At 38.0% G+C, this 27,278-nt stretch overlaps 2 protein-coding genes across 2 annotated transcripts in view; one reads left to right on the forward strand and one right to left on the reverse strand.

The window, feature by feature from the left end:
• The window catches only part of LOC141291990 (pyruvate carboxylase, mitochondrial-like), a 92,991-nt gene that overhangs the window by 27,347 nt on the left and 38,366 nt on the right, over positions 1-27,278 (reverse strand). The window contains exons 5-10 of the mRNA XM_073823973.1: positions 9,321-9,465; positions 6,013-6,102; positions 5,244-5,465; positions 3,205-3,361; positions 1,977-2,217; positions 1,536-1,785 (exon numbers count right to left, since the gene is read on the reverse strand). Coding sequence (XP_073680074.1) covers positions 1,536-1,785; positions 1,977-2,217; positions 3,205-3,361; positions 5,244-5,465; positions 6,013-6,102; positions 9,321-9,465 — 1,105 coding nt within the window. The remainder of the gene's footprint in view (positions 1-1,535; positions 1,786-1,976; positions 2,218-3,204; positions 3,362-5,243; positions 5,466-6,012; positions 6,103-9,320; positions 9,466-27,278) is intronic.
• Positions 17,840-27,272, forward strand: lrfn4a (leucine rich repeat and fibronectin type III domain containing 4a). The gene is made up of 4 exons (XM_073825025.1): positions 17,840-18,852; positions 19,354-19,822; positions 20,935-22,581; positions 25,516-27,272. The coding sequence occupies exons 3-4, from the start codon at positions 20,957-20,959 to the stop codon at positions 26,555-26,557; spliced, it is 2,667 nt and encodes an 888-aa protein (XP_073681126.1). The 5' UTR covers positions 17,840-18,852; positions 19,354-19,822; positions 20,935-20,956; the 3' UTR covers positions 26,558-27,272.

Genomic DNA, 27,278 nt, shown 5'->3' on the forward strand with positions numbered 1-27,278 from the left:
TATCTATCTATCTATCTATCTATCTATCTATCTATCTATCTATCTATCTGTCTATCTATCTGTCTATCTATCTATCTATCTATCTATCTATCCATCTATCCATCTATCAATCCATTTATCGTATCGATCCTTAAATCCATCCATCTACCCTTCCACTCATCTACCATCTGTCTGTCCATCTAACCATCCTTCTATCCATCCATCTATCTATCTATCCATCTAACTATCCATCCATCCATCCATAGTATCTATCCTTAAATCCATCTATCTATCTATCTATCTATCTATCTATCTATCTATCTATCTATCTATCTATCTATCTATCTATCTATCTATCTATCTGTCTGTCCATCTATCCATCCATCCATCGTATCGATCCTTAAATGCATCCATCTACCCTTCCACTCATCTACCATCTGTCTGTCCATCTAACCATCCTTCTATCCATCCATCTATCCATCTATCTATCTATCCATCTAACTATCCATCCATCCATCCATAGTATCTATCCTTAAATCCATCTATCTACCATCTACCCTTCCATCTCTATTCTACAAACCTATCTGTTTGTCCACCTATCTATCCTTCTATCCATCCATCCATCCTTTACGCTTCTAATCATCTACCCATCTATCTGTTTCTACCTATGTTTCCATCTATCCTTCTATTTATCTTTCGATCTATCCATCCATCCATCCTTACATTCATCTATCTACCTATCTACCCTTCTATTCATCTACCTGTCTGTCTGTTTGTCCATCCATCTATCTACCTATTCACCCATCCATTTATCCATCCATCTATCTGTCTATCTATCTCAACCTAGTCTCGCGTAGCTAGACCTTCAGACTGACGGCTGAAGGTCTGGAATTCATGGCAGCTTTCATTGGCCAAGGCCCGCCCATAAGGCCGTTTGACCGACATGTCAAACAACCAATCACAGTTCGTTTCGTTCAACGTCACGTTTCGGGGCGTGGAAATGTCCCCACAACAACAGACTGGCGTGCAAAAAGTCATTGAAATAACCAGCATTGAAAGTTAAAGAAGAAGAGGGAGAACAAGCAGTAAGTCAGTAATTTGTTCGTGAACATTACAAAAGTGTATAACAACAATGGCGTCTGCATAAGCACCTCTTAGCAAAACACAGAGTAAAACAGTCTGCGCTTAGTTTCCCGGAGGACCGAAAATAAACGCGACAATCCGATCAAATTCAACTAATCAGATCACGACTTCGACATTCCTGAAGTGTTTCCAGTTAAGTGTACCATATGCATCAGACGTTTAGCCAACGTTCCGTGGGCGTGACGTCTGAGGCTGAGACTAATCTCAACCTAACCACATCTTATCCATACATTTGTCTGTCTGTCTACCCTTACATTCATCTATCTACCTGTCTGTCCATCCATCTATCCACCTACCTATAGTACCTATTCAGCAAACCATCTGTCCATCTGTAATTTTATCAAAACAAAACTACATATACATAACAATAATAAAATAAAGTGTATACTAGCTTACAGTTTGATAACCCTTACCAGTATTGAGTTTGGTGCCTTTGGCACATGCCACAATGGCCCCCATGCTGGGCTGGGACGTCATTCCCGCCATGGAGTCAACCGCCACATCCACAATGTCTGCTCCAGCCTCTGCACACGCTAGCATGGCAGCCACTCCGGCCCCCGCGGTGTCGTGAGTGTGCACATGGATCGGCACGTCTGGGAAACGGTCCCTCAAGGCGCCCACCAGCAAACGGCCAGAGTCAGGCTTTAGGAGGCCCGCCATGTCCTGCAGAGAGGGAAGAAGTAAAGGAAAGTGAGAGAAGTGCATTAGAAACAAACAGAGACAGTGATGCAGTGCTATTTCATGTGTGGGTGGAGGTAGAGTGGGAGCAGCAGTCAAGATGAAAGAGTGAGCAAGAGTTGAGGTTAACAAAACAAAAAAGAAAAAAAACCACACAAAAATAAATAAACAATCACCTTGATACAGAGGATGTGCGTTCCAGCCTTGACCAGCTCATCTGCTAGTTTGAGATAGTAGTCTAAAGAATATTTCTGCCTCGTGGGGTCGGAAACGTCGCCAGTGTATGAGATGGCCGCCTCCACCACTCCTCCTGCTGCACCTGCTGCCTCCATTCCCAAGATCATGTTTGGAAGGTAGTTCAATGAGTCAAACACACGGAAGATGTCCATACCGTTTTCTTTGGCCACCTCACAGAACCTAACAAAAACAGAGGAAATGATGTAATGAGTAACGATATATCACAGAGCTGTTTCTGTGTTGTTATTGTTAACTTAAGCTTTCTGGGCCTTAAACATGTCAGTTGTGTTGCTGTCTACGCAGGGTCAGAAAGCTTTCGGATTTCATAAATAATATTTTAGTTTGAGTTCCTAAGATGATCAAAGATCTTACGAGTTTGGAACAACACAAGGGTGAGTAAATATTAACAGAATTTTCCATTTAGGGTGAACTGTCTTGGTGAACAAGTATAAATGCCCATCAAAATGTCAGATGCTTATGTTGCCTGCAGTTTAAGGGAGATTTTTGATCTATAAGATTTACATTAGCTTATTTTGCCATTGAAAATGCTGAATGGAAACTAGTAGCAGCCATTTTATGGTAGGTCTGAAACAAAGCCATTAAAAGAGCACAAATGCTCCCCAGATCCACATTCTAATATGAATTAAAAGCCATCTGAATGGTGCTTGGGGCCAGAGTCAGTAGCAGCAAGAGACAAATGGAGAAGACTAAAGCTTGTAAAGACAAAGAGTTTTTCTAACAAATAGTGGAACAGAATGATTTTTCAATGTTGTTCGTTAATTCTTCCGCTGAAGTGGGTGGAAAACCATATTAAAATACTCTGTCAGTGTATCATGTGTCACTATTCAACAGCAGCAGCATTGTGATGTTTCTAAATCTTTAGTGTAATGGCAAAAGAATTTACTATCGAATGCACTGCAAAGTCATAGCATGAATAATTGACTCTAATGAGCCAGTTCTTTTTAATAGTGGCAAACAAGAAAAAGAGCAATTTTGAATTTGATTTCTCACGCACTTTCTCAAAGGTGCGAAAATAATCATTACTGTAAGTGGAATCTGAATCAGAACATTCAATTCCTTGGGATCCCCGTCTGCAAAAAAGATTAACATTTGAGAAGTTCATTCAGACTGTGAGCAGGTTGTGGTTTACGATACCACATGACTCACTTGAAGACTGCATTGTCAGGGTAGTTGGTGTATCCAACGGCGTTGGCACCTCTCAGAAGCATCTGAAAAGGCACATTTGGCATCAGAGCCCTCAACTCTTGCAGCCTTTTCCAAGGACACTCACATAGGAAACGCATTGCTACATCAAACGTAGCGCCTAGTGAAGAAGAAAGAGAGACAGGACAAAAAAATACATATAAGAGGATCAGAATATCCAGCATAAGTGGAACAGATGTGAGAAACTCTAAGAAGCATGTAAATGCACTTTCCTTTTGGGATCATAAGTCCACACTCAATGCACATCTAGTGTGCAACAGTCTTTCAGTATCTATAAAGGCTAAATTACAAGCTATTACTTTTAGGACTGGGAATCGAGAACTGTTTCTTGATCAAAAAATAAATAAATACAAGAACCAAATGAGTCTTATATATGGAAGTCTGTTTCCACCACTAAATAAAAAAAAATGTATGATATAAACTGGCAATTCTAAGAAATGAGTGCAGAATTGCGAGATATAAACTTTCTCACAATTCTGACCTTTTTATCTGAATTGAGATATAAACTCGCAATTGCGAGTTGTGAAGTTCAAAAATACTTGATATATTCTCAGAACTGCAAGTTTATATCTTACAATTCTGACTTAACTTGCAATTGTGTGTTATAAAATCAGAACTGATTTTATTCAGAATTAAACTTGCAATTCTGAGAAAAAGTCATAATTGTGAGTTTATATCTCGCATTTGCAACTTTTTTCTCAGAATTCCTTGTTTCTATCTCAAAATTCAGAGTTTTTCTTCTTGCAATTGCGAGTTTATCTCGCAATACTGATTTTTTATAGCAGCTGCAAGTTTATGTCAAGCAATTCTGAAAAAAAGGTCAGAACTGCAAGTTTTTATCTCGTAATACTGACTTTATAATTCACAATTGTGAGTGTAAATCTAACAATTTTGAGAAAAAAGTCTGAATTACAAGTTTGTATCATGCAATTTTGAGAAAAAAGTTCTTTCAACTCTAAATGTAAGTTTTACATCACTGTAGTTACTGACTGGCAGTGTTAAATTTGTATTATCCATATACTATTATAGTATTTAATAATAATTAAACAACAAGCTTTATATTTTCATTTAAGTTTTATTTTATTTTATTTCTATTCAGCTCTAATTTATTTCAGTTTTAGTTCAGTTTATTTTCAGTTTTATTTTAGTTGCCAAACCAACATTTTCAAATTTTGATGATTTTAACAGTTCAATTTATCCATAATTCATATGACAACATGCATCTAAAAAATAGATTTTGCCAGAAGTAGTTGTATACAATAGTGTTTTATAAATGTGACCCTGGACCACAAAACCAGTCATAAGGGTCAATTTTTTGAAACTGAGGTTTGTACATGATCTGAAAGCTATCTATCATCTAAATAAGCTATCCATTGATGTATGGTCTGTTAGGATAGGACAATATTTGGCTGAGATGCAACTATTTAAAAATCTAAATATTGAGAAAATCGCCTTTAAAGTTGACCAAATGAACTTCTTAGCAATGCATATTACTAATCAAAAATTACGTTTTTATACATTTACGGTAGAAAATTTACAAAATATCTTCATGGAACACGATCTTTACTTAATATCCTTTGTTTTTTGACATGATTCATTTTGACTTATGACAATTATTTGAATTATTGTATCTAGGAAAAGCCTGTGCAAACATACTTTTTGAAAGAACAGTTTTAAACTTACTTATTAGTCAAATCATCAAACCATTTAACAATAGAATTGCCTTTATTTTTAACAAACATTTATTCCTATTTTTAATAAAAGTACTAAAACATCCAGTCATTAAGAGGCATCAAAATCACACCCTGGCTTCATTATTCAGCTGGAATGAGGGAAATATGCAAGACAAGCTGGAGAATAGTGGGCTGGGTTTGCTCCTAGAATGCAAGAGAGCGGTAAGGCAAAAAATAGAGAGGGAGGAAGGGGAGAAAGACAGAGAGAATGCATGAGAAGGAAAGAAAACAACAGAGCTAGTACCACACCTCCCCAGTTTTCCACACTGAAGAGGTTGCTGAAGCTGTGAGCCACAAAAGGCGCAATCCGTTTGAGGTCGTGAGTGCGTACGCGAGTGGCCAGGAGGGACTGGTGGGCGTCTCTGAACGTAGTGTCCATAAGCAGCAGACCCTGGTGGGCACGTACCGCCTTCGCAAAACCATCTGGACCCTCTCGCAGCAACACATCCCTGAAGCCCACTGGTGGCTCACCTGCAGAGTGCATGCAAACACACAAACTGCCAATTAATAATACAGACATTATCACAAACACCACGCTGCGTAGGTCTACAAAGGACTACATTTCATTTTTATCAGTGCTATTATTCACATACAGACACAAATGCACAACAACATGCATCTTAATAGACATACAGTGTTACACAGAAGGAATGAAGTGGTTTTTCCAGAACACAACAATTGATCTTCGCTCTTGGCACACGTCCAAACAAATCCACATAAGATGGAAGTAAAAAAGTGAATGAAAACATGGTGGAGGGGCTCTTTTGTAAACAAATGTCTTAATATTATGTTCCAATCTGATGTAGACCCATAATAGAGTCACTGGGAACTTCATGAAACGCGAAGGATGAATTATGACCACCTCCTGAAAGACGTAAACACACTCTACTTCATGCCTTCTGCAGTGCATCAATGAAATATCACAGCAACCATGTGCAAGGCAGCTTATACTGAGTTTGTAGTGTGAGAAACTGACAGCGTGTGAATGTAAGATAAGGAAAGTGTGTGTGTTTCTCACCGAGGGGTACTGGTGGGATGACCGGATCGATGGGAGAAGGCTTAGCCTTGACAGGTATCGGAGTAGTCGGGCCGTTCACCATAACATGCCCTGAATGACGAGCAAACGCAATCACATACAAATAGTCCAAACTGCTTCAAATCCACCTCTGCTGGTGTAATACACTGAGTGGATGGGTCAAGTGGACTGGAGACTGCACAGCCCACGTTACTTAAAAGGTTTTGGCTCTTGGCATGACTGAAACTTTCTAAGGGCTGCTGAGAAAGAGCAGGGATGGTGAAAAGCACACATTTTTGTTCATATGCACAATACCTTTCAAAATTTGGCCTTTTTTTTAAAGAAATATTTTCTACTATTCAAAAGCTTGGAAAATCTTTGACAAAAGACAGCAAAAGTGATGACAAAGACATTTATAATGTTATAAAAAAATATTGCAGATAAATGCTGTTCTTCTGAACTCTCTATTCATCAAAGAAACCAGAAAAAAAATCTACTCAGCTGTTTTCAACATAATAATAATAAATGTTTTTTGAGAAGCAAATCACAATATTAAAATGATTTCTGAGTGATCAGGTGATTGGAGTAATGATCACAGGAATAATTACATTTTAAAATATATTCAAATAGAAAAAAGTTATTTTCCATCATAAAAATATTGCAAAATTTTTACTGTTTTCGCTATACTTTGGATCAAATAAATGCAGTCTTGGTGAGCTTTTTTTTCCTAGAATTCTCTGCTGAATAGAAACTTCAAAAGAATTTATTTCAAATACAAATCTTTTATAATATTAAACGTCTTTACTCTCACTTTAGATCAATTTAACGCACCTTGGCTGAGTAATACATACACAAAATTTAAATAAAATCTTATTGTGCTAAGCTTTTAAATGGTAGCGTACAAATCTGCACAATTCTCACTGTATTAGTTGCACTGTTAAACATTTATAATAGAAACACAGAGCTGTTTATAATCTTTAATAGGCTCACTGATGCATAAAACATGCATTCAGTCGAATTACTGTACCTCATTAAAAAAAGAAATCAAGATAAGAAAACAATTGTGACTTGAGGCCAAAAGTTCTATGAATTCTATGGATTTTGGTTTTATCTGCTGTTTGACCTTTTATTAAATTCTATTCGATGCCTATTAAATAATGTGTTTAGCTGAAATGAATGCAATAACGCTCCTGAAGAGTGGTTATTGTTTCATGCAGGGTTCGTACAGATACTGTAAAATGAATTTTCAGGGCTTTCAAGGACTTTAAGGACTACTTTTTTTTTTCTTTTTTCTTCAATCAGAGATCTCACTTATCAAACAATGTCTTCTCTTTCAAATAATAAAAAAAGAGACATGGATAAATAAAAATATATTAATAAAAAATGGCAAAAATTTAGTCAAGCACATGCAAAGTATTGCGACTTAAGTATTACAGTACAGTATAGTAAGACCACGGTTAGATTTCTTAAGGGATTTGCTCCGAAGTTCTGACCTAAATCAAATGATTCGCAATCTGCGCTCTAAGGTTCCAATCTGAATAATGATTCACGAACCATCATTTCTTTGCATATCGCAAATTCGATTTGATTTAGATCAGGACTTCAAATTGCGTATCGCAAATCATTTGATTTGAATCATTCATTTCATGAAATGGTATACAAACCCGAACCCGTTCAAATGATTTGTGATAATGTGATTTGAAGTCCCGATCTGAAAAAAATATTTGCGATACGCGATCCTATTGGAGCGCTTCGAAACGGTAAATCATTTTGCAACGCAATGGTTTAACTGATTCAGAGTTTCAAAAAGCTCAGTTTCATCCATCACTATGTGCTTTTTACAGTCGTTACGAGTGATGTTGAAACTGAAAATAAATGGCTCCTTTAATTAGATCTGGCTTTTGCTAGTGAATTGCTTGAAATGAATGATCAAAGTCATGAGGCTGAATCACTCAGAGCGGTTTCAGCATAAATGACTCAATTGATTTGGTTCATCTGTTCCTCTTTTCGCATCCAAAGTACAGCAAAAACTGTAAAATGTAGAAATATTTTTATTTAAATAGATGTTTTTTTTATATGAATATGTTTTAAAATATTATTTTTTCCTGTGATTTCAAAGCTGAATTTTTTAGCATCATTACTCCAGTCACACGATCCTTCAGAAATCACTGCTGCTCAAAAAAACAATTATTATTATTATTATTATACATAAAGGGTTTCTTTGATGAATGTCTTTATCATCAAATCCTTGCTAAATAAAAGTATTAATTTCTATAATTTAAAAAATAAAAATACTGATGCCAAGCTTTTTATAATGTTACAAAAGATTTTTATTTCAGATAAATGCTGATCTTTGGATCTTTCTACTCATCAAAAACCCTTGAAAATAAAAGTTTACTCAACTGTTTTAAATATTGATACTACTAATAATAAAAAATGTTACTTGAACAGCAAATCAGAATATTATAATGATTTCTGACGGATCATGTGACTGCAGTAATGATGCTGTAAATTTACAGTAGTCAACATTCGAAGTGGATCAAAACCTTTCATCAAATTTGTCCTAAAACCAAAAAGAATACCTGTTCTTATCTTAGGACAACTTTTGAGGAACTTTTTTGATCCACTTCGAATGTTGACTACTGTAGCTTTTATCACATAAATAAATTATTGACAAAATCAAACACTTATTTCAAAGTCAAATTACTAAAGTACTAAAGTACTTTAAGAACTTTGTACGAACCCTGTTCACAAGATCTTGTGCATTATTTAAAGCTACTAGATTTTATTTTATATTTAGCAGCCATAACCGGTCATATTGTGAATTTAGTTCAATTAAATAAACTCAAGTGAGTTTTTAACATAAATCGACAATATGTTGTGTTTTATGGTTTGAAATAAATACCCTCATAAAGGTATAAATGCCTCTGATAATCAATGACAGGTGAGCAAATAAAATGTAATTTAAAAAAGTTCATTTCTGACACTAAAAGAAACTAACAGCACATTAAATTTATCAAATATAAAATATGTAATAAACGTCAGAAAACAAAAGTGCACCTTTAAAAGGACAGTTCACCCAAAAATGAAAATTCTGGCATTAAATACACACCCACACAAATTAAAATATTTTTGATGAAATCCGAGAGATTTTTGACAGCAATGTGACTGTCGTTCAACCTTCATCAAAAACATCTTAATTTGTGTGGGTGTGTATTTAATGACAGAATTTTCATTTTTTGGGTGAGCTATCCCTAAATTCAGACAAACACATGTGAATCATTCTGTTCATTGAGTCAGTGAAGGGTTACCCAGATAGTGAAGCAGTTTCTGGGCTCGGTTCTGCACTGGTTTGAGGTTGAAGAGTTCTGGATTCTCGTCGATGAACTGAGTATCTACCGTCCCATTCAGGAACTGATTATTACTCAGCACGTTCTGAAGGAAGGGGATGTTTGTCTGGGAAGAGAAAAGAGAACAGACAAATACATTTTTAACTAGCTGAAAGCTGGAGAGAGCCTAGAGTGGCCATCTCGAGAGACGAAGCCCAATCCAAGACTGTGCTCTCACACGATCTGAGCTTAGGTGCTAATGGTCCTACAAAGGGCAGATGGGGCCATTCGGTAGGCAGTTCTAAAATCAATACCATTATCTAAACACTCAATACTCCTTTCCATCACTATCAAACCTGCCTCTGAGTGTGTGCAAATCCTGCTCGGTCACTGAGGAAACTGTGCTCACTGTTACAGCATGAAGAAACAACTCAATATACCCAGCTTACATGCAATACATTGCAAGTACTGTATTCTTGATACAGCCTTCTACATGCGTTCCTGAGCTGAAACCGATGGCTGAACATGAAAGATGTTCCAGAATCCATTAGCCTGACTGTCGATACTGGACTCCAATGGAAGGTGAGATAATAACGATTCACATAGACATGAAAAAAGAAGGTTGAAAAGGGCGCAGATGTGAGAGACTAACAGAATAAGCAACGTGTTAATTGAAACTCTATAGTTTTAGCGCTTGGTTTTTGCACCCTTACCACCTACATACATACATATCACACATTGATTCTCTATGGAAGGATGTAGTAGGGACCTTAAGAGAACAAGTGAAGGAGATATCGAGGATGAGGAAAGAAAGAAGCCAAAAGAGAGGCCGAGTCAAAATCTTCTCCCAAGAACTGAGAGTTGGAAAGAGTCGCCAGCACTCTGACCCAGATTCTTCTGACTGCAGGATTCCTCCTCATTCCAAACTTCTACATTATTCCTCTCAAAAAACAAACGGTAAGCATTTCAAACCCAAAGCACATTATATGCACCTTATTTTTAATGTAAAAGCAGACGCAGCCATTTTTACCTTGAATGCGCAAGCCTTCTGGTGGCAGTTAGCTGTACAAAAACAGTCTGTTGTTCTGCTTGATGCTTATATTTTATCATATTTGTTGTAATAATCATGAACACAATGGTTTGTTTTGCAAATACACTACCAGTCAAAAGTTTTTGAACAGTAAGATTTTTAATGTTTTTTTAAAGAAGTCTTTATGAGGCTGTTTTCTATTCGAATATATTTTAAAATATAATTTATTCATGTGATCAAAGCTACATTTTTAGCATCATCACTCCAGTCATATGATCCATCAGGAATCATTCTAATATTCTGATTTGCTCTTCAAGAAACATTTTTATTAGTAGTAGTATCAGTATTTAAAACTGTTAAGTAACATTTTTATTTCAGGTTTCTTTGATAAATAACAAATATCAGCATTTAGCTTGGCGTCAGTATTTTGGGAAGGAAATTATAGAAATTAATACTTTTATTTAGCAAGGATGTGATGATAAAGACATTCTGTTTCAGAAAATGCTGTTCTTCTATTCATCAAAGAAACTTGAAAAAAATTCTACTCAGCTGTTTTTTAACATAATAATAATAATAATAATAATAATAATAATAATAATAATAATAAATATTGTTTGAGCAGCAAATCTGAATGATTTATAATATTAGAATATTTGAATGATTTCTGAAGGATCATTTGACTGAAGTAATTATGCTGAAAATACAGCTTTGAAAATACATTTTAAAATATATTCAAATTAAAACTGTTATTTTAAATAGTAAAAATATTTCAAAAATGTACTGTTTTGCTGTACTTTGGATCAAATAAATGCAGGCTTGGGGAGCAGATAAGCCTTCTTTAAAAACATCAAAACTTTTGACTGGTAGCATAATTTTACTGTATACTGTACTGTACCTTCTCATTCTTTAGTTATATAACTAACGAATCAGATGACATTTTCAGAAAATAGCTTATTATGTGTTGAAAAATAGGGCTGATACTATCAGATCTATTTATTCTTAGTACTATTTTCAACATTTTAGAATAATAGTGAAGTCATCAAATCCATTAAATGAAAATTGAAGTATGGGAATTATACAGAGACAAAAATAATTTAAAGAAACCAGAACTATCTTATATTTGAGACTCCACTTTTTGTCTATTTTTGAAGCTCTGGTCTTCTGTTGACCAACTCCAAGAGGTATATCTTGGAAAACTTAAATAAAGGGATAGATCATAAAAATAAAAAATGAAATGAAAAAAAAAGTATGAAAATATTGTCATCATTTATTCACCATATTAAGAATGTTAGTAACGCAGTGTTGTTTCACAGAAGTAAAAATGTTTTGAAAGACATCAGGGTGAGTTCATGATGATAGAATTTTCATTTTTGGGTGAACTATTTTCTTTAATTAAATTTTTATATGAAATACATCTAAACTTCTAACTAAGTGCGTTTACTTTATGCCTCACATTCAGATATCATGCAGATATACAGACACAATGCATAAGACTCCAAACTACCTAAGGTTGTATAAGAAGTGCCTGAAGCTACAGACTTTACATACTCGCATAATAAGATGCATACAGATGACAGGCAGCAAGATTAACCCTCTATGGTATTGTGTTACCTCCAGGCAACAAACAAATTTGACTCGCTGAACCAAAAGACAATGCCCAATTCATGAGACTTCAATTTATGCAGATTGGAGGACCATAAACTAAGTAATAAATGCAAAAATTGACCATGAACTAAGCCTTATGATTATAGTCATCCTGCATTATGCAGATAACTATATTAGTTTTCCCAAGAAGGATCTGGAATTGTACAATCTCAGGTTTTCAAGATGTTCATTTTGTTCTTTCTTCAGTCGTAAAGAAATCATGTTTTCTGAGGAAAACACTTCTATGGTGCCTGTGAGTTTGAACTTCCAAAATGCAGTTTAAATGCAGTTTCAAAGGGTCTCAATGATCCCAGCCGAGGAAGAAGGGTCTTAAACGATCAGTTATTTTCTAAAAAAAAAAAAATAAATAAATCATCATCTTGTCTAGCTCTGCATGAACTGTGTATTCTGGTTCAAGACAGTCTGGGTATGTCAAAAAAATTCCCATCTCATTTTTGTCTCCAACTTTAAAATCATCCTACATCACTGTTTTACCTTTTTTTGTAAAGGGCATTTGATGATCTTTCCACGTTCACTTTGTAAACACTGGGTCGGTACTTCTGCAGCGATGTAGGATGATTTTGAAGTTGGAAGAGAAAATGAATTGTTTTTTTTGACATACCCTAACTCTCTTGAACCGGAAAACACATGCAAAGCTAGACAAGACGAGCATTTGAGGTTAAAAAGTATAAATTGTCAAAATAACAGATCGCTTTGCTAGGTAAGACCCTTCTTCTTCGACTGGGATTGATTAGAGTCCTTTGAAGCTGCATTTAAACTGCATTTTGGAAGTTCAAACTCATGGGCACCATAGAAGTCCACCATAGAGAAATCCTGAAATGTTTTCCTCAAAAAACAATTTCATTATTGCTGAAGAAAGAAAAATATAAACATCTTGGATGACAAGGGGGTGAGTAAATTATATGTAAATTTTTGTTCTGGAAGTGAACTTTTCCTTCAAGCAGACATTCAGAGAGAAACAACATTTAGAGAGAAATAAAATTAAAGGAGAAGTTTATTTCCAGAATGGACATTTTCTGATTTACTCACCCCCTAAGTCATCCAAGACATTCAGATCTTTCTTTCTTCAGTTGCAAAGAAATTAAGTTTTTTGAGGAAAACGTTCCAGGATTTTTCTCCATATAGTAGACTTCAATGGTGACCAATGGGTTGAAGGTCCCAATTGCCGTTTAAATGCAGCTTCAAAGGGCTCTACTCAATCCCTGCTGAGGAACTAGGGTCTTATCTAGCAAAACAAGCAGTCATTTGTCTTAAAAATCAAAAATGTATACTTTTTAACCACAAATGCTCGTCTTGCACTACCTTTGCTACGCACATGCACATCATCATGCATTACGTCATCACGTTGGAAAAGTCATGCATGGTAAGTTGTTCGTCTGTGTACTTCGGTTAAAAAAGCAAAGCTAGGTCAAAAAACTCCATCTCATTTTCTCCTCCAACTTCAAAATTGTCTGACATCATTGTTTCACCTTTTTTTGTAAAGGGCATTTGACTTTCTTTGCACGCTCACTTTGGAAACACTGGGTCAGTTTTTCCGCCTACATCATGTGTGCATGATTTTGTACTGCATGAGGTCGAGCTAGTGCAAGTTGAGCATTTGTGGTTAAAAAGCTTTTAGAAAATGGCAGATCGTTTTGCTAGATAAAAGCCTTATTCCTCAGCTGGGATTGTGTAGAGCCCTTTGAAGCTGCATTGAAACTGCAGTTTGGACCTTCAACTCATTGGCTACCACTAAAGTCCACTTTATGGTGAAAAATCCTGGAATGTTCTCCTCAAAAACCTTAATTTCTGTTCGACTGAAGACCCATTGGTATAATAAAACATAACAGAGGTTTAATGATTTTTGGGAAAGAAGAGCAAACAAGGGACTTCCAGTAACATGATGCTATAACCACATCCTGTCCACATGTTCAATACAAAATAATCATGATGCTGAAGAGCACAAGCCTACACAAAAATCCACAACAATCCAGAGCTTTCTCTTAGCGGGTGAAGGAAATGCCTTTTTACAGCTTTACTTGGACAGTGTTGTTTAGTGGTAAACCACTGGGTATTGCTGGAAACAATTTGTTGCCCACAAGCTCTCCACAATGAGAGAAAATAAGAGAGAGAGTGGAAGAGAGAAAACACTACACTTTAAACATTTAACCACAGACAGAATGTGGATATATTCAAGGCTACCTGTCTGGATTTTTACATTTAGAAATAAGGAGCAGCCACATTGAAGAATACAGGGTTAAAATGAGCAGTTACAGAGCCAACCATTCAGCCACGGGACCTGTATAACAAGACAGATGGAAGTACAGATGGCGATATTACAACGTAGTCTCACAGATTTTACCAGTTTGACTAGCTGAGAGTTTGGAGCTGTCCAGGGTGCTGAAATGTCTCAAGTCCACTGTGCTTTACTCTCTTTCCCAACCTTCTGTGTTTCTAAAGGCTCATTAGAAAAGCCTTAAACAACACCAAAATAGAAATGTGTTCCTCTTAATTCATATTATATTCACATGATAGCTAATTATTACTATAAAAGCTACTATTATTATAATGAAGTCTTCCACAAGTTTTGACAATTCTGAGGGCAATCGACTGAGAAACTGAGAAAGACCTAGGAGCAAATTTATTCATAAGTAAAATCCACATGAGGCGTTTAATTAAATTCAAGACATTTGTGTTGTTTTTATTTTTTATCTTTCAAACCCCAACAAGTATAAAATACTACCCATCAGCAAAATGCATCATCATTATACAAATGTGAATGAAAAAAGCACCAGCAGCAAAAACATCAAATAGACCTCAAATGGGTGAAAATAATATTTTGGGTCAATAAGATTTTTTTTTAAATGTTTTTGACACTTATAAATATACTAAAATACTATTATGACAGTAAAATATTTGTACAATTTGAAGTAATGGTTTTCTATTTTAATATAAGTGACCCTGGACCAGTCATAAGAGTCTGAAAGCTAAAATAAATAAGCTTTCCATTGATGTATGGTTTGTTAGGATAGGACAATATTTAGCCAAGATATATATCGGTTTGAATATATTTCTAATAAAAAAAATAAGTTTTGATATATTCACAGTAGGAAATTTACAAAATATCTTCATGGAACAAGAACTTAATATCCTAATGATTTTTGGCATAGAAGAAAAAACCATCCAATGTATTTTTGGCTATTGCTACAAATATAACTGTGCTACTTGAGATTTTAGTTTTGTGGTCCAGGGGCATATATTTTAAAACATAATTTAAAAAATATATAGTTTCAGCCTTCAGTGTCACATGATCCTTCAGAAATAATTTTAATATGCTGATTCGATGCTTCATTTCTTATTTTCATTATCATTGTTGAAAACAGTTGTGCTGCTTAATATTTTGTGAAAACCAAGACGCATGTATTCCAGAATTCAATATATCCATACTTGCCTTCCAAAACTACAACAACAACAAAAAAACGTCCTAAGCCTGACCTTTTAAACAGCAGTGCATATTTGATAACAAAACAAATAGTCAATCCACACATATTATTTAGTTTCCTTAAGAAGGAAATTAATTTGTTACAGCCTTAATATTATATAAGTTGTAAATTCATTCCAATAGGTTAAAGAACCAAAAACTAAATCTTACAGTAACCCGCTTAAGTGTCCCCCGGGGTGTACGTACCCCTGCTGGAATCACTCTTTCACAGCAATTAGTTGTGGCTTGGATCCAGCAGCTGCAGTTTCTTTCTTTATGCGGGCGCAATGTACATAACCGCATGAATCATTCATATTTGTCTTATGGTACTTAAATGTATTATTCATGATTTGTCATTTTTGGAAACATGATTTAACTGAACCAACACTGATTTGGACTCGCCGGCCAAATCTTGAGTCGGATACGTCAGCTGCAGCGAGGTTTAGCAGACTCTGAGCCCACCGGTTACATGCTCCAAGTGTGTGGAGACGGGCTACAGCGGCCCGCTGGCAATGTTGCGTGCCGTCCGCTTAGCGGTGCTTGCATGCAGTCAGGCCTCTATATATAGACCCGTGTAAAGACTGAGTGACTCATGCTCACCTAAAATCACAGAGCCCAGAAAAAACAAAGATTACGCGACTCCAAGATAGAACATGTGAAACTGAGAAAAAGTGTAACTTGGACTGAACATCTTTGGCTCTTTTCTCTACTTCTCAACTTTGCTGGCCGCGTAAAGCGGTATTAGTCTCATGCTCATAAGATGATTATACAGCTCAGCTTATAAGAACGGCTCTCTTATGATTTATACAGACAGTGGGCTTTGAACCCGTGACCGCTGGCATCAACAGTAAGTCACACCACTGGACCAAGACATTGTTTTAGGCTTTACAACAAGATTCAATTTGTTAACTTTATTTAACGCAATATGTACAATGAGTGATATTTTTCAGCATTTACTAAATGTTCCTACATAGACTACCTTTTAGAATTTTTAGATTTTTTGGGGCAATTTAATTTATGCTTTTAAGGATGCATTAAAGGACTAGTTCACCCAAAAATGGAAATTCTGTCATTAACTACTCTCCCTCATGTCGTTCCAAACTTGTAAGACCTTCATTCATCTTTCGAACACAAATTAAGATGTTTTTGATGAAACCCGAGAGCTTCCTGACCCTGCATAGACAGGAGCGTTAACTACCACGTTCAAAAAGCTCTCGGATATCATCAAAAATATCTTAATTTGTGTTTCGAAGATAAACAAAGGTCTTATCGGTTTGAAACGACATGCGGGTGAGTAATTAATGACATAATTTTCATTTTTTTTGGTGCACTATTCCTTTTAAGTTGATCAAGAGTGTCAGTAAAGACATTTTTAATGTTATAAAAGATTTCTACTTTGAATAAATGCCGTACGTTTGAACTTTTCTGCTCAAAGAATCTTGAAAAAAGGCACTTTTCCTCTTTTTTTTAAGCAGCACAACTGTTTTTAATGGTTTGATTTTTTTAATGATTACTAAAAGATCATGTAACACTGAAGACTGGAGTAATTCATTATTTTGGTCAAATTCAGCTTTGTTAAATGAAATAGAAACCAGTTATTTGAAATTGTATTAATATCTCACAGTATTGCTGTTTTTAGTGTATTTTTGATCAGATAAATGCAGTTTTGTTGAGCATGAGGTTTTCAAAGACATCCTTTAAAAAAACTGACAGACCCTGAACTATTTAACATTTTAAGCTAACATTAGTTTATGTATTATAAATATTAATGAATTTACAACATAGCATAGATTCAAATTATTATTATTAGTTCAGAACACCTACTGAAATACATCATTGTTACTGTAAAGTTCCTGTTTTCATTGATATTTGAAAGTTCATGCATTTATGCAACCTGGTCTTATGATGAAAACGTACCTCTGAGAACTTTCGCAAGATGCGAAATACGTACCGCCACATATGTCTCATGACACATTCAATGTTAAATGTCCACTGGGTGGCACTAAAAGAGTTCTTGCTTTTTCCTTGGAACAGATGAGCGTACATATACAGTAGTACATTTTATGTGACGTTGGTTTTGTAAGTGTCACCGCAGTTCTGACTTGAAATGTCCATTGAGGAGCGCTATAAATCTCTGTGATGTTTTAAAATAATGTACCATCTGCACTACACCTAAACCTAACCGATAGTATGAATAAAAGTGAATGTGGCGAATGTGACGTAAAAACGCAATCACAAGCATGCTGTTTTAGCTTTCAGCTCTTTCATCACAAGTCATGTTTTAAACGGGATTCATACCCAAGGATTTCACATCCTAAGTCCAATTCCAAGCAAGCTTGTTACGTCTGGAAAGCAAAACGTATGAAGATGTAACCATCACTGTCTAAAAATACAATTACAAGTGGTCGCTGTTTTACCGCCTCTAGTGTTCATTTCTGTTGGAAACTGCAGTGGTATGTACTTATTGGTACATATTGGTCTGATAGTCAATGATGCTGTTTTGGGGATAGGGTTAGACCCATGTCAAATCCTTTCAAGGGCATCAGAAAGCCGTTGTTTCCCACCTCCAACAATCTATGCATCTCTAAACACAGAGGTATCAAAATCAGCTGCTTATCCAATCTGTAATGTATCGCCATTTACAGAAGGTGAAAATCAACTCTGTGGGAGAATTGGTGACACAAGTTCTTAGTGTGCCTGCTTGTCGATGGTGCCCTGCTGTTAAAAATGTACTGTCAGAGGGACAAAGCTTTGGGCAATTCCTCTCCAGATCCAACCCCACACCCTAGCCAGCCAATGCACTCACATTCTGCCATTTTTACCCGTGCATTTCATCTCTCCCCTCATTCCGAGAGCCAAGACTGCTTCAGGCTCTGCCACTCTCCCCTCCCTCTCTCTCCCTCTCTCTCTCATTCTCTCTTCCCTCCCTCCTGCTCACTCTGCCCTTGCTGTAGCAGACACATTGCAGTCGCAAACGCTTGCACTCACATCGGCTTGCTCTCCGCATCACAACCAACAAATCAGAGACTCGCGCAGTTTGAGAATACAGAGCAGGAACGAAAAAGCAAAAACAAGGCATTGATTGATGGCAATAAGCGACATCAGTGGGGACTCAACCGCACGGTTATATTAAGGTTCTTCGTGCCTGTAGGTGATGGTTTCCTACTTTGAGGGCAGGGTTTCCCTGCAAAAGTAAAAACAAAAGAAGCTGCTGGGAGAGAAACCGGGGAAACGAGGGGTGAGGATGCTACCCAAAATCCCTCCCTGAGGAACCTGAGAGGATGTAGAGGGAAAGGGACCCCTGGAGAGGGCAGCAGTTCTTTTGGATGGACACAAGCAGGAATTTGGAAATAAAAAAGGTTGGTATATGTTTGCCTTCACCCTTTAGGTGTTTAGAAGAGCTTGAGGAGGAACAAAGACAGAGATAAGGAAATAGTTAAGAGTTGAAAGACTACACCACTTCAGGATGGATTAGACAGAAAACAATAAGGAGGGAATCATGCAGTGAAAATGAGTGTATAGACTTCAAGTCCATTTAGACAAGAGTGCGTGCACACACATACACACATATTTGGCTCAGTCAGACCCACAGGGTCTGCTTGAAAGCAGGTCTAATTGGATTATTTGCTTTAATGCGCCAGTTTACAGGAAGAATCAATTAATTTAGGATCCTCAATAGTATAAGACGCCGACATCAGCAAACAAATATACGATCCACAACATGCCTTTCACTTAAAGATGTGGTATCTGAGCTAAAGGTCTGTGTGCACGAGAACAAAAGATGCTGATAATAAAAAACAAATGTGAGCTTTTAAAATTAGTTAAATATTTATTAAGTGGGATTTTGTTTCTTTTGGCAGTTCACTCTGAGATGGACTGGAAGCCACTTGCTCCTGGAAATAAAAGAAGATTTGAATAAAACAAGCTTTTGCTGGATTCTGACTTGCAGTGAAGTAAAGGAGAATTTTGGATGAAAATTCCTGAAATGGGACATAATGAAAATCAAGAAAAACAATCCAGACATACCCAATTCGATTCAACTGAGGTTCACTGAGGATTATGGAAACGGGGCAGTGACTCATGGCGAAGAAAAGAACGGCAAGGCAGCAAGGATGTGACTGATAAAACCACAGATCAAATTCACATCGTCATGATTTTCTGCAATTAACTATGAGGAACAAATCAACCCTTGGCACACCTGACTGTTTTCTCAGTGTTCCACTCTGGATTTTCATCTGAAGCAATGATGGGACTAGCTGGGCAGTTTGTCTACAAAAGAACTGAAAGGATTGGAAACCATTTTAAATCTTGATGAAACAGACACAACAGGTATGAAAATATGACAGTAATTTTTCTTTCCCTCCACGCACAAAATATTCCATGAAGCTCATGAGGTTGGTCAATTGTTTGCAGGATATTTACAGTGTGTAATTCTAGATACATTGTGCTGAATTCCACTGGGTTTTCATTTTTTATAGCAAATTTGCACACATACAGCTTTGAGCCAATTGCACATGGTTATTTATAGGATATAACTCGACTCCCTACGCTGCCCCATCTCATCTCTTCATCTCTCCATTTCTCACTTGCACACACACTCTTGTTTTAAAACTGCTTTGCGAGTGTGACACTGGAGCCATTATGTAACAGCATAACATTGCAGCATAACACGCATTTGTTGATGGCGACTGATGGACTAATTAAACCAAGTCAAGCATTTGCAAATGCTTAGAGACAATTGTGCATTAGATATCAGGGTTTCAGTCTTGTGAAATCAGTTAAACTTCATTTACACACTCATTGCAGTCATTCCCTGGTTGGAGCATGTGTGTGACAGACCAGACACGCACAGACAGTTATGTATCAGGTTAATGGAGTAATCAGACCCCTGTAGGAGAGCAGGGAGCAGCAGGGAGGAGAACAAACAGAAGGACATAAGACTTGGGTAAATAGATACACTTTGTCTGCACACACAGCCACAACAACAGCCACATAATCTCACATCTGCGATGAGAAGACAGCCAAGGCATTCATCACTTAGAATGTGACTGATCATCTTGGGGCTTGTCCCTGGCAGCCAAATCGAGTGTCTCTTTCGCTCTCTCTTTCACTCACAAACAAAAAGAAAACTTTAAGGTTCTTGTTGGACTTGCTGGGCACATGATAAATGCCTTGAAATCTAAACACCTGACAAAAGGTTTCTAGGTAGACCATTAATCTCAAGCAATGGACATTGGGTCACGATTAGCTCCTCTTTGATACATGGTTAGATGAAGTGAGCTTATACTGGATGAATGAGTAGGCATAACACCAAGTCTCAGTGGCAATTAATGGATAGCCGCATTTGTGAAAGGGATTAGTGGATGGGCAAGCAGGCTTAAAACTGAGGGAGACACAAGTGCTCAAAGTCAATGGAACTAATATTTGTTCTCTTTACACAGGTCTGTGGACAACCTGGTTATCATGCCACGCACAGAACCAGGGAGTCCATCTAGAGGAACCAATTTGTTACAAGATCAGGAGAGCTCAAAATGGATCCAATCAAGGAGATATCCTGCTTCACCTACCACTGTCAGCATAATAAATCCCATGCCACAGTCAACAATTTTCTGGCTGGGTCTTCTAGGTTTCATACTGCTGCGAAGCGGACAAGGTGTGCTAGCAGGAGAGACGTGGGGCATGGTGTCCATCTGCCCCATCCACTGCGTGTGTCGGAACTTATCCGAGTCTCTGAGCACACTGTGTGTGAATAAAGGTCTTCTTTTTGTGCCCCCAAACATTGATCGCCGCACTGTGGAGTTGCGTCTTGCGGACAACTACATCCTAGAAGTGGGAGGCGCAGACTTTGCCAATATGACTGGACTAGTTGACCTGACCTTGTCACGCAACACCATCCATGCTCTAAAACCACTAGCCTTTGCTGATCTGGAGAGTCTGCGTTCGCTTCACCTGGACACAAACCGTCTCACAGTGGTGGGACCTCAGGATCTGACAGGTCTTATTAACCTTCAGCATCTCATCATCAACAACAATCAGCTCACGGATGTTTCGGTGGATGCTTTTGATGACTTCCTACAAACTCTGGAGGATCTGGATCTTTCCTACAACAACCTTCGCAGGGTTCCTTGGGAGTCTATTCAAAATATGGCCAGCCTGCATACTTTAAATCTAGATCACAATCTAATAGACCAGATCGCTGAGGGATCTTTCAGTGAGCTCTACAAACTGTCCCGACTGGATATGACCTCGAACAGACTGCAGACTCTTCCCCCTGATCCACTGTTTTCTAGATCCCAGATTGGGGTTGTCAGCCCAACCCCGTACAACTCCATCATCAGCCTTAACTTTGGGGGGAATCCTTTGCACTGCAACTGTGAGCTGTTGTGGCTACGACGACTGATTCGGGAAGACGACATGGAGACGTGTGCTACACCTGTTCATCTGGCGGGTCGATACTTCTGGTCCATTCCAGAGGAAGAGTTCACCTGTGAGCCTCCACTGATCACCCGTAATACCAACAAGCTGTGGGTGTTGGAGGGCCAAAGAGCCACGCTTAAATGTAGAGCCATTGGTGACCCTGAACCAGTCATTCATTGGGTGTCACCGGATGACCGCATTGTGGCCAACACCAGTCGCATTCGCTCATACTACAACGGCACGCTGGATTTTTTGGTGACCCGTGCTAGAGATGATGGCACCTACACATGCATTGCCATCAATGCCGCAGGGGAATCCACCGCTCTGGTAGACTTGAAGATCATCCCTCTTCCTCATAGAGGGAATGGTACAATATCTCTTATCAACCATAGAGATCCTGGATCTTCTGATATTAGTAGTGGCCGTGGAGGGGTTGACGGGGCAGGGAATGGTGTGGTGACTGTACGGAATGTCACTGGAGGCAAGGGAGATACTGGAGAAAGAGGAAGTGGAGGCAGTAATGGAGGAACAGAAACCCTGGTGGGAGTTCTAGGTGTGACATCCAATTCAGCACAGATTCGCTGGAAAATGGGCCGATCTTCAACGCCTTTCTTGGTGTGGATGTTTCAGATCCAGTACAACAGCACAGCTGACGATGCACTTGTTTACAGGTAAGGATATCTTGTTTCTGTATTGTAGCAGCACTGTCTTGGTTTTTAGTGTTTGGTTTTCATGCGTTTCAAGTGAATGCATGTAAACATTCTTGGTGCTTATGTTCATGGATTATAGGCTTCAGATATTGATAAAAGGATAAGGCCAAAGGAAACAGCCCAAAGCGGATGGAAGATTCAAGTTGAGCCACAAGGCTAAAAGAGATACAGACAGCTATTTATAGCCAGGGAGGGGGTAAAGAAAGCAGAGCAGTGGAGTGAGAGGACTTGCTGACTCTGGGGAAAACAGGATGGACCCTTTTAAAGGGCAAAACCTACACATTTGAAGATGGTGTCACAATGAATCAGGAAGAGTGAAATGGACCTAAATGGAGAGAGAAGGGGGACAGAGAGATGGCGCAGGTCACAAGGGAAGGGCTGTGGGAGTTGCTTACACTGACTCTTCTTAGACAGGTGGGGAAAGTCACAGTAGTAATTGGTTTGAAGAAACTTTCTCTGTAGCAATAGTACTTACACAAAGAGAGCCAGGTGGCTCTCAGGTTTTTTACTTTTCATCATCTTTCAACTCCGATGGTTCTTCAGCTCACTCTTGGGAGAGTGAAGTGTCCACTGTTTGCCCACTTCAGAATCCAAGCAGATGCAGTACATCACCTGGGTATTGTTCAGCTACTGATCATGAATATGGATACTTTTTTGCATACATGCAGCGGCATTTGGATGCGCCAACAACATAGACATAAAATCAAATTTGATTTGTTTACCTCACTCTCCTTTCTTATTACCTTTTCCGTTCCCTTTACAACTGTACTACAGCACACTCAAGACACACTTAATAACATTGAAAGGAGCTGCAATATATTCAATGCACATGCACAAAAGAACCAATTCCCGCATGGTAAGGACATACCTTGAGAGGCTTAACAAAAGGAAGGAGCTGTGGGATTTCTAGGGATTGGGATCAATAATATATGTTGAAGGTGAGGGACATGTTTGGATGACAAGGACAGAAATATATATAGATACAAAAGGATGGGCTGAAGAGAGGGGGATGAGGGTAGCAGAAGTAGCAGCAGTTGCTGAGTGATGGCAGGCAGAGAAGTGGATGAGTGGGAGGCCAGGCATCTTCATAATGGACCTGTTACTACAGCTATTCCCATCAACATGCAGGAATCTGTAAGAGTAAACACAGCAAGCTACTCTAGGCCAGAAGACAGACATTAATGTGCATTGACTGGCCACCTTGAGTGCATTGCTAAACTATAGAGACAGACTTTTTTACTAGATGTTTTTCCACATTTATTGATAGCATTTGTGACTTAATGTCAATAACCACTAAACAATTTTGTTTCTCAGTTGTTGTTTTTAAACAAACATCATGATTATTGTAAGACCAGGGGTGTAACAATACACATAGTCGTATTGAACCATTCGGTACAAGGCTTATTTATTCACATAGAATGTTTAATTTATTAACAAAACAAATAGAAATACACCATGCTACTGGCCTAATAGAAAATAAGAAATAACTTAGACAATGTTTAAATATAAAACACTGAAAATCAGCAAGCATAGTGGAACCAAATAAATAAGAAACAAATGTTAAAAAACTTCCAAAATCATCTTGTATAAATGCCAAAAGTCAAAAGGTCTTCCAAAGTCTAAAATATTTTTTAAACAAGTGCTTTTGTATTTCTTATCAAAACTAAATCTGCCGCTGATCTGAAATGCGACTGTTGTTCGGCTCACTGCATTGATCAAAGCAAATAAAAAGATATTTTATTATGTTAGTTTTAATAAATGAAAAATAAGGAAATTTTCTCTAGCATTTCTTCTTGCTGTATTATAAAACATGCCGAACCATGACACTACTGTGTTGTATCAAACCAAACTGTGAACCGTTACACCCCTAAGTATGTTTTTTTTTTTCAATATAAAGATGAAAAAACTGCTCATTTTAAAACAAGAACTTAGAAAAATGACTAGCATGCATTTGGCCTGAACTGATCTAAAAATGCAAACCACCCATATGGAAAAATACAGTACAATAATTAATGTTAAAAATTACTGGCCAACACAATTCATAAAGACACATCTACAGCTTCATTAAACATCAGATCATTAAGACATGTTTCCTGTAAGGCTTGTAATTTAAATCATCCATAAGAATTTAAATATTAATATGCAGATAAGCATGCAAATGTCTCATTAATATGCAGTGAAACACTGAGCTCAAAAATAAGTGAAATCTACATGAATGCGAATTCAAATGTTTTCGATCCCTTACAGTGCAGCCTGTATTCAATAACACTACAGTTCTTTGGATACTCAAGGAAAGATACGGTATAGTGAAAAATAAATAAATGTAGAAAATTGACAAATCCGAACAAAAGATTCTTGAAACTTAAAAAGAAAGAGGCAGATAGCTTATTGAAACTAGAGCAAAGGAGACTAAAATTGTTCAAGGTCCTTCTGCTGTAACCACCAATTACCTCTCAAAGTGAAGTGAATTAAAGGACTTGAATCAGGTGTAGCCATCCAAAGCATTTTCATTACAGACATATATATACACAGAAGCCAAAGCAAATGCACCGGACACAGTCAATGAAGTCTATTAAAGAGCACTGTACGGACACAGTTTCTGCCAGAGATGGCAGATTGTAAAGGCTAGTGTAGGCAGGAGTCCTTCAGGCAAGAAGCATGTTGGCAACCTCTTAGCTTTAATGTAAAATGCTTCCTTGTTGATCAGACTGCTGCATCTGTAGTTTATTCTTAATTTGCTCGTTTCGAGAATCCCCTCCATTGGAGAGTATTGATTTAAGCCATTTTCACTACAAAACCAAGCCTCTACATCTCACCCGGTTGTGCTTGATGTATTTCTGGCTGGATTTTTGCTTGATCTCATAAATGTTTTCTTCTTTTTCTATGTGGTGTCAGAATTCTGCCTCCCACCAGTAATAGTTTCCTGCTGAAAAACTTGGTGTCAGGAGCGGACTACAGCCTGTGCGTCTTGGCCATATTCGATGATGGCATCTCCTCCTTGGCTACTACAAAGGTGCTGGGCTGCATCCAGTTCAGCACTAAAGAGGATTATCCAGAATGTCGTTCTCTGCACGCTCACTTCCTGGGCGGCACGTTGACCGTGATGGTGGGTGGCGTGGTGGTTGTAACCCTTCTGGTCTTCACCGTGGCCATGATGGTGCGCCATCGCGTCTGTGGAGAGTGTCGGGACGATGCCAACAGGCCGGGCAAGTTCTTTCCAGCCAAAGGGGTGGATGTTTACGCCCAGACGAACGGAAACAACAGTATGATGATGGTGGCGTTGCCAAATGGACTCTTGGCCCAAAGAACAAAAGACAAACACAAGACTAGCTCGCTTCCGAAGCCTAAACAGAGCCCGGAGCCACACCGTGGCACACGCGATAGGGGAGATGGGGCAGTGAGGGAAAAATGTTTTAGTCCTCTCACACCAGAAAGTGAGAGATTGACACTCTATTACTCCCCAAGTAACACACTGCCCACGCCAGGACAAAATCGAGCAGGTAGGCTCAAGTTGAGGAAGTCTCTGGAGAAAGACAGAGACGTGGACAGACAAGTTTTGGCTTCGCTTGCATTGACGCAAGATGAAGATGACGCAAGGGAAGGAGGCTCAGACTTGAGGCAGGCACTCAAAACCAAGCGTAGCTGCTCTTTTGACGTGGGAGAAATCACCACAACTACATGTTATAGCTACGCCAAGCGTCTGAGCGTCATCTGGACCCGACGTAGCCAGTCCTTACACGGCATGCTTGTCCACTGTGCCTCCACCACCAGCACGTCCAGCACAGGTAGCAGCGAGCAGTACGGCCATGGCCTATCGCAGAACTATCTACATGCCCTTGCTTCCAACAACTCCTCCAATTCCAACTCCAACTCGACTTCAAACTCAAACAGTAGCATGGCTGTCAATCCAAGAGACCTGGAGGAAAGTGTGGTGTAGATGGGGACAGAAAGACTCCACATTCGGGGGGGGTCACAAAAGAAAGAACTATAAAATTAGATGAAAACAAATTATCAGGGGAGGGCAGGATTGATGAGAATAAGGCTCTTGACACAAAGGATTGGCTATTATTTGATGACCGCCATTATATCGAGCCACAACAAGGCTCAAAATCAAATTATGTGAAGACAAAGAATGACAAGTAGGATTTGAAGAAATAAGAATTCAAGGACAGGCTTGTTTTTTTACGACAGGCCGAAGGCATGGGGGATTACAACCTAAAGCGTCTGTTTCAACAAGATTAATTAACCAATTAATAAATTATTGAATAAATCAGCCGCTACTTTATGCAGAAGAAACACTATTCGAATGCTAATGCGAAGCTGAACGAAAGGGGTAAATAACACAAAAAAGGTGATTAAAAAAAAACTCAAACCCAAAGAGGGAATGCATTATCTGTTGAAATACACTGCTGCGAAGCAGCACAACATGTCTGGGCCCTCTAATGAGGGAAAGTATATAAATATGCTGTAAAGTTTTTTCCCCATTTTAATTTTTTTGGTGGATATGTTTTTCAGTGAAACAGGCGTTTAAAACGGGGGAACCATTTGTTCAAATGTCATTCGACAGTGGTCTAAATAGTCATAATTGTTCTTGTCTGCTCAGCCTTTTTCCAGAGTCATAAAAAGAATAAAAAGCTGTTCTGTAAAAATGATATTCT

Source organism: Garra rufa, chromosome 19 (genome assembly GCF_049309525.1).
Source record: "Garra rufa chromosome 19, GarRuf1.0, whole genome shotgun sequence".
NCBI classification, from domain to species: domain Eukaryota; kingdom Metazoa; phylum Chordata; class Actinopteri; order Cypriniformes; family Cyprinidae; genus Garra; species Garra rufa.

What these genes read in the sequence shown, in the direction of transcription:
- lrfn4a (XM_073825025.1), top strand. Translation starts at nt 20,957, where the DNA reads ATGCCACGCACAGAACCAGGGAGTCCATCTAGAGGAACCAATTTGTTA. An exon ending in GACGATGCACTTGTTTACAG is followed by an intron (nt 22,582 to 25,515) that starts GTAAGGATATCT and finishes ATGTGGTGTCAG; the next exon opens with AATTCTGCCTCCCACCAGTA.